General features: G+C 57.5%; 1 protein-coding gene across 5 annotated transcripts in view; it reads left to right on the forward strand.

Moving 5' to 3' along the window:
- The first annotated feature begins 1,533 nt into the window (after positions 1-1,533).
- ADCK5 (aarF domain containing kinase 5) overlaps positions 1,534-7,690 on the forward strand; it is a 16,580-nt gene continuing 10,423 nt past the window's right edge. For all 5 annotated transcript variants that reach the window (XM_024741095.1, XM_024741094.1, XM_024741099.1 and 2 more), the window contains exon 1: positions 1,534-1,614. In XM_024741095.1, the coding sequence (XP_024596863.1) occupies positions 1,603-1,614 (12 nt within the window). In that variant the 5' untranslated portion in view covers positions 1,534-1,602. The remainder of the gene's footprint in view (positions 1,615-7,690) is intronic.

The raw sequence follows: 7,690 nt of genomic DNA on the forward strand, positions 1-7,690 counted from the left end.
GTTTATTAAATGTTATGGGGTTAGGTGGGGAGGTCCAATGTGTACAACTGGAAACTTTCCGGAAAGCCTGGCCCTGGGAGGGGCTCCAGATCCACTCTGTCAGGCCCTGGCCTGGACACTAGGACACAGCAGTGGAGATGAGAGGTCACATTCTTGTCCTCCTGGCAAGGCAGGCAAAAAATCAGCGCCTGAATACAGCCATCTGTATTCAGCCAGGGTATGGAGCCCAGCATTTGTTACACTGGGGACAATGGGAACGAGGTGATTCAGGACATTGAGGTACATCGCAGCAGAAGGGAAGGAAGGAGGCACAGGCCTGCCTGGGCCCAGGGATACCCAAACGAGCAGGCACCATTGGGAGGAGGAGCCATGTGAGGGGGGAGGGGTCGTGTGGGAGGGGAGGGGCCACGTGGGAGAGGGAGGGGCCACGTGGGAGGAGAAGGGACTGACAGGAGAACCGCCAGGTGGGACCAGACTTCAAGGAGAAAGCTTCCTGAGGCATCAATGTGAAGGTGGGGTCCTAGTACGTGTGGGGTAGGGGACACGAGGCCCAGGGCATCCACTGCAGAATGGCCAGGCCACAGGAGCACTCGGGACAAACCCCTGTCCCCGACCCTGAAGGCGTGAGCTTCGCAGAGGTTAGCACATGGCTGGCTGGTGGATCTGCCCTTGAAGAAGTTATGCGGAGTGGGACCAGGGGCTGGTGGAACCTCGGAAAGGGGGCCGCGACGGCCAGAGGAGAGAACCTGAGCGAGTGGGTGCTACCTGTCAGGGTGACAGGGAAGCAGGCGAGGGGAGGGGAGAGAAGGTTTGGCATCAGCTGGGAGGGCCATTGAGCAGAGAGGACGGGCCCTGCCCTCCCAGAGGGCGGTAGGAGAGGAGGGGCGGGAGAGGCTGGCAGGCCAGTGACGGAGGCAGAAGCTTTCTCCGCGGGCCTTGCCTCCCCTGTGCGCCCTGTTCACGGCGTGGTTACTGAGTGTCCACCTCCCCGGCCGCCCACCCGCACATAGCAGGTGCTCGCATCAGTGGCGTAGATCCAGGTGAACAGCAGGCATTGCATGGATAGGGAGCTCTATTAGCTTGTGACTTATGACCTCATTTTGCAGCGAGGAAAATGAGGCTTGAGCAGTTAGAGAGATTCACCCTAATCCGTGGCACGGAAGTGCTGGGCCGGACTGGCCGCCCCTCCCCCTCCCCAGGTCCAGCTCCAGCCCTCGGCGCTGACCTCCTAGTGGGGTCCCTTCTCTCTCTCAGCTTCCGCCCGTTCTGTGAGCTCCTGGGCAACAGGTGAGCTGACCTCCCCGAGCCTCACTTCTATCGGGGGTGGGAAAAGACACCAGCGGCAGGAACCGATGGCGTGCCGGCCGGAGGGACTCGCCGCGGTCCTCAGCCTTCACGAGGGCCGGTCCTTGCCGTAAAGCTAGGTCGCCGGGGGCCGCCAGGGGGTGCTGCTCAGCCGCGGCCGCGGGCCCGCTCGGGGCATGGCCTCCAGTTCCCGCCCACTGGGGCGGTGCGCGCGTGCGCACTGCGCCCCGCCCGCAGGGACTGCTGGGCCGGCGACGCGAGTGTGCGGCCAGCGGGAGCGGAGCTACGGCCCCGAAGATGTGGAGACCTGTGAGCCCCCCGCGCGCCCGCGCCCCTCCCGCGGCCCGGCCGGGACCCGCAGGGCCCCGAGACCCTGCCCCCAGAGGTCCTCTCGCCCGACAGGGACCCTCAGGGCTCTAGGAGGAGCCCGTCACAGCCCTCAGGCGTCCTGTCCTTCGGGCCCCCGCTTCAGCCCCCAGGCCCTGTGGGGAGATGCCGGGAGCCACTGGAGAGGCTGCCTTCCCGACGCACCCCACAGCCCCCCTTCTCCTCAGAAGCACGTTCTCCCTGGTGGAGCCTTGTCTCAGAGGCGGCCTCTCCAAAGCCTCTCCAAGCCCGCGAGGGATGACCCTCTAGTCCCCTCACGGGCTCCCCTCCCCAGGGAGACACTGTCCCGAGGCGACTGCCCAGCGCCTGACCCCTCCTCCCGCCCCGTGTCTCCCTTAGACCCGTCGCTGCTGCAGACTCTGCCAGAATCCCAGACCGGATCCCCCGTCTTTCCTTCTACCTGCCGCCTTGGGCACCCTTTTCGCCTGGTCACCAACCCCCACGCCCTGGGTCATCCTGGGCTGACAGCTGCCCCCCTGCTTCTGGGGAGACAGAGGACTTTGGGGGCTGGGAGGGGCGCAGAGCCACCCCTCCTCCCACCCTGTCTCCGAAAGCCCCTCTCAGGCCTTCCTAGGCTTCTGCCTGGCCCTGGGCTGCCCTCCTGGCTCAAGCTTCTTTTGATCCTGAACGTGGCAGCTGACTTTCCAGTTTTTCTCCTGGTCGGGCCTCCCCGTTTTATCGCGTCTCTGCAGTTTGGATTAGCACCTTTCAAACCGGGTGTCATAGTCATTGACCCAGATCTTAGCCACTCCCTCCCCAGGAATCTAGCCCTTTTTTCCTGTGGTTGGTCTAGAGCTGAAGAGACTGAGGGGGGCTCATCACCGTTTCAAATTGGAATTTTCTGTAGACCTTGTCTTTTCCTAATAAGCCTAGCCTTGTGGGTTTAGGTATTAATACAAATAAACGCCCATGACCTTTTGTGGCTGGCAGTGAACAGCTCCGTTACATGGGGGTGTTTCATGGGCTGAGATGGTGAAGCAGTCTGAGAGTAAGTCTGAGAGTCAGGCAGAGAGACGCTGAGTTGGTCTTTTATAGTTTATTTATCTTTTTATAGTTTATAAAGCTGCTTCACACAGTCCGTTCACTCAATCCTCCAGGCAGCTTTAGCCCCTGATGAGGAGATGCCCATGACCAGTAAGTGGAGCAGGGCCCAGTAGCCTTGTAAGTCCTGACTGGTGTTGAGAAGGTCACAGACCCTTGGAAAAGAAAAGGACAGGGCATTCGTGGTCATCTCCGCCACCTCTTCTGGGCCCAGATTCCCAGTCTCTCTCTTCCTAACCGTGAGAACGTTTCTGTGCTTTGGCTTCCTCTCCTGGTGTGGGCGCAGGGCTGTTGACCTCACCGTTAAACCGCTCAGGTTCTTGTCACCTCTTTGTAGTTTCTCTGTTGCAGGCCTCAGGAGACTCAGCAGTTGGCTGGGGGCTGGTTTACCCTGCAGTGACCTTTCACCTTCCTCCTAATCTGCTGTGTCTAATCAGTAGTGTGTTAGAAAAACAGACAGCTCAGCTTGTGCCTAAGACAGGAGTGCTGTGTTGAAGCACACACAAAGTTTGTGAGGGTTGTAGCATCTATCCGAGTGTTACTACTCGAGCTCTTTCTGCTACTTTGTAGATTGTTAGCTGAGTTCCAGATGGGCGCTCTGTTTCTGCTGACCGACTGTTCAGGCACTCTTAGGAAAGCGCTAGAGGCTGGGGTAGAGGAGGCCCATCTCATCTTGTCCCAGCTGGGAGGCTTTTGGAGTGAGAGGGGTGCTGGGACAACCCCTATAAGCCAGGACCGCCCCAGGATAGCCGCGTGCGTGGTCACCCTGGTGAGAAGGCACGGTGTGCGGGAGTGTGCCTGGGGACCCACAGCCCTCTCTATACATGTTTCCTGCCACGCTGTGGTGCCTGAGCTCTGGGTATGGTTTGGGTTACGTGTGATGTGGTGGAAACCGTGCCGGACTGGTTCTTGGAAGGTCTGGCTGCGGGCTCTGCCCCACATTTATAGCTACGTGACCTCGTTGGGCTTCAGGGATGTCTCCTCTGTGATGGGGACATTTGGGGAGTTGCTGGGCACCCCGGCTGGAATGAGCCAGGCACACTGGGGGCCCTGTGGGCACTCTGGCGTCGCCAGCAGGAGGCCTCATCCTTGGAGGCCGGCCCAGGGCCAGGCTGCGGTCGGGGCTGGGGCTGTCTCTCGCCTGACCGTGGCCTTCGCCCTGTTGCTCAGTGACATCCTCGCTTGGGCCGTGTGGGGTTCTGGCTCACACACCGTTTATCTTAATTCAGCGAGCATTCATGGAGTTCCTGCTTTATCTTAGAAAGCACAGGGCTAGTCGAAGTACAGAGATGATTGACTGGTGGGCCCTCCTCAGGCTGGTGGAGAGAAAGACCGCGAACTACCAGGCACAGTCCTGTGTGATAACGACAGTGGGAGAGGGATGGGGGGGATGGTAACCGTGGTGAATCAGGGTGGGGGAAGGGCCTTCTAGGCAGAAGGGCAGCCTGGGGAGCAGGCCTGGCCAGGCTCTGCGCGGCTCTCCAAGGTCTGCCAGAGGGATGTTTATCCCAGGAGAGCGAGTGAGGAGTGAGTGCTGGGAATGATGAGCTGCAGCCAGAGCTCCTGCTGCAGTGGTGGCTTCTCAGAAAACAACAGAAGACTGTTACGGGGGCTGTGGTCAGGGGCGCTTACTTTTCTGGCCGTGCCCCCTCGGCATCGGCCGTGTGTTCGGAGGCTGTGGACTCTGGTCCTCAGCTTCCCTACCAGAGCCCCTGCTGGTGGTGGATAGTGGTTAGGAGGCTGCGGGCGCAGCTGGGGCCCTGTGCCCTAGAAGATTCAGCTTCAGCATCCTCCTGTAAAAGAACTGTAGGTTTTAATATGATCGTGATGTGTCAACTTATTTGTCAGTTAGGTGACTTTTTCCCTCACCAGACCCTTCCTGCTAATGGCTCAGGGGGACAGTGTGCTCCGCCCTGTGGCTGTCAGGACCTGCCGCCTGGGGAAGGAAAGGGTGACGACTGGGGCAGCGGTTTGACTTGGGCTCCACCCCCAGATTCACCAGGCATTTCTGCTGTGGACCACGTGAGGAAATACGTGTGAAAGTCCCGCCGTCAGAAATGCCCACCTTTTGTTGAACACCTGTTAGGTGTCAGACCCTGAGCGAGGTACTTTTTTTCTACCGTGTTTTTTCTAGCCTGGCGAGGTGTCAGCGGGGATTCGCCCCCAGGCAGAAGGTAAAGGTTGGTGAGGCTTGCGGGCCGGGCCTGTGTTGCTGCAGTGCAGCGCTCGGCCCTCGTGGGCTCTGCCCGACTCCACGGCACCCCGTCAGCACGAGGGTGCTGAGTTCTGTGCCTTTCCACTGGGGTCACCAGAAAACCGGCTGGGGCTGCACACGCTTCTCCGCTGGGGTGTCCTCATTGTGTGCCCCTCAGGGTCTCCCTGATGGACTCTGGTCTTTCCCCAGGCGGCAGGGCTTGGAGGGTGAGCCCTCTCTCAGGGGCGCCCTCCTCGCCCGCAGTCTTCTGCTGCTTCTAAGTCAGACATACGCAGACCACGTGTGCGGGGCCTCTGGGGGAGGAGGTGTGATGTTGGGTCCAGCCGTGGTCTTGGAGCAGCTGTGCCCGGGCTCTGGGAGTGACAGCCCCTGCCAGCCCTCATCTCAGCGTTGGCGCCCGCAGCCTCTTGACTCTGCCCCTCCAGGTCGTGGGCACGTTGGCTAGAATAACTCGTGGACCTGTCCTTTCTTTCCTTCTGAATGTAATCATCATCAATCAGCTTTGGCCATTTTCCTTCTCTGTCTCAGGGTGCAGTCCCCATGGGACTTTGCAGCAAGGCCCACTCTGCTGCCCGTCCACTCCAGTAGCTGAGCATTTCCTCATATCTGTATATAATCTACCCCAAGCTTTTCATAAGTTGCTCCCTGACTCATGATGGTTTGACTTACGAGTTTTCAACTTTACGATGCTGCAAAAGTGATACACATTCAGTAGAAACCATGCTTCGAATTTTGATCTTTTCCTGGACCAGCGATGCAGGGTGGATACTCTCTCCTGATGCTGGGCAGTGGCAGCCGCAGCTCCCCAGCAGCCCCGAGGTCACAAGGGTGCACAGCGGTGCCCTGACAGCCGTTCTGTATTCACTTTCAATCAATTACATGAGATAGTCCACACTTTAGTATAAAACAGGCTTTGTGCTAGATGGTTTCGCCCACTTGTAGGCTCATGTGAGTGTTGTGAGCACGTCTCAGGAAGGCCAGGCTGAGCTGTGACGCTCGTTCGGTTCAGTGTATTAAATGCATCTTCGACTTTTGATGTTCTCGGCTTACAGTGGGTCTAGCCCTAGCCCTAGCCCTAAGCCCATCGTAAGTCGAGGAGGGTCTGTAGTCTCTCTTCTGGGCTAAACAAACCCTTTTTTCCTTCTGAAAAAGCAGGGGGCAGCTGACGATCTTTCAATATAAATAGTTGGACTTCCCTGGTGGCGCAGTGAATAAAACTCCATGCTCCGAATGCAGGGGGCCTGGGTTCGATCCCTGGTCAGGGGACTAGATCCCACATGCATGCCACAACTAAGGAGCCCTGGAGCTGCAACTAAGGAACCCACCTGCCGCAACTAAGACCTGGTGCAACCAAATAAGTAAATACAATATAAATAGTTTAGTTCAACCCAGCAAATACGTCCTTCTTGTTAGGTGGAGTGGTCTGCAGAGCAAGGGGGCAGGGTTGTTGGGAGGAGGGTTAGGGCATTGGGGACCAGCGGGCAGCTTAGTGCAGTGAGGAGGGCCTAGCAGCAGGTAGCTTCAGCGTGTGCCTCTGCCTGCCCTGCACGCTGGGCTGGACATTGCTTGAGGGCTTTGCAGATGTCAGCTCACTCACCCTCACTTCAGCAGTACAGCAGTCCCCACCTTACAGAGAGGGAAACTGAGGCACAGAGGGAAGGCACTTACCCACGCTGCATGACTGGTAAGTGCTGGAGCCCAGATTCCAGCTCCAGCCCCAGAAGTCTGGCTCCAGGTTCTACTTGAGTCTCTGGGGTGGGGCCTTCCAGTGTCTGGTGTTGAGTGGTATCCCTGGCCTCTACCCCCTACATGCCAGGAGCACCCCTCCCCAAAGTTGTGACAACTAGGAGTGTCTCCAGACAGTGCCAGGTTTGCCTGTCCTGTACCAGCTACCTCGCCTTCCACATGCCGCCTTCCTGATAGGACTCTGAGAGTATAGCAGATGCATTGCACCTTTGATCATGAAAACATTTACACATAGGGACAAGCTGACAGCGTGGTCCCAGAGAGTTAATTATCCAGATGCCACCACCTAGATCTACCCATTATTAACATCTTGCCCTAGTGGGTCTATTTCTATATGAAAATATATATTTTGTTATTGTTGGATCATTTGAAAGTAAGTCACAGACATTTTGACACATAATCTCTAAATACTTCAGTGTGCATCCCCTAAACAAGGATATTGTGTAGCCACGGTAACCGTCAGGCCTAAAAATCGTAATTTTTGTGTTCCCTGGTGTCTGGGGTCCCTCACATGTTTCATAGGTGCTTTCTTTAAGATTGAGGTTTAGTCAGGGTTCATGCTTTGCACTTGGTGCAAAGTCATCCCACGTTTTTTCTCGTGACTTTTTTTTTTAACTTGTAAGGAAAAATTGCAAATATTTACAAAGGTAGAGAAAACTGATCAATGACGGTGCCGGGCACCAGTAGTTCTCAATGCGTGGATGCTAATGCCTTTCTGGAGAGGCCGGGCTGCTGTTTAGAGACACCCCAGGCTCGGGAATTCTCAGGGTCACTGATGACGAACGAGGAGCCCCAGGGCTGGTAGCTGCTGGCTGTTGTCATTTCTTATTCCGTGGGTTCGTGATCTCGCTGAGAAGACCAGAATCGCGGCAGAACGCTCGCTGGCCAGAGGAGCAGGCAGCTGGTGTGTGGGGCGTCCCGGCCTCGGCCGTCTTGCCTGGTTCCTCACGCTGGCCCTGAACCTACCCGCCCCCCCAGCCCCCAGGCCACAGCTCC

Source organism: Neophocaena asiaeorientalis, unplaced genomic scaffold (assembly GCF_003031525.2).
Source record: "Neophocaena asiaeorientalis asiaeorientalis breed wild unplaced genomic scaffold, Neophocaena_asiaeorientalis_V1.1 scaffold177, whole genome shotgun sequence".
NCBI lineage: Eukaryota > Metazoa > Chordata > Mammalia > Artiodactyla > Phocoenidae > Neophocaena > Neophocaena asiaeorientalis.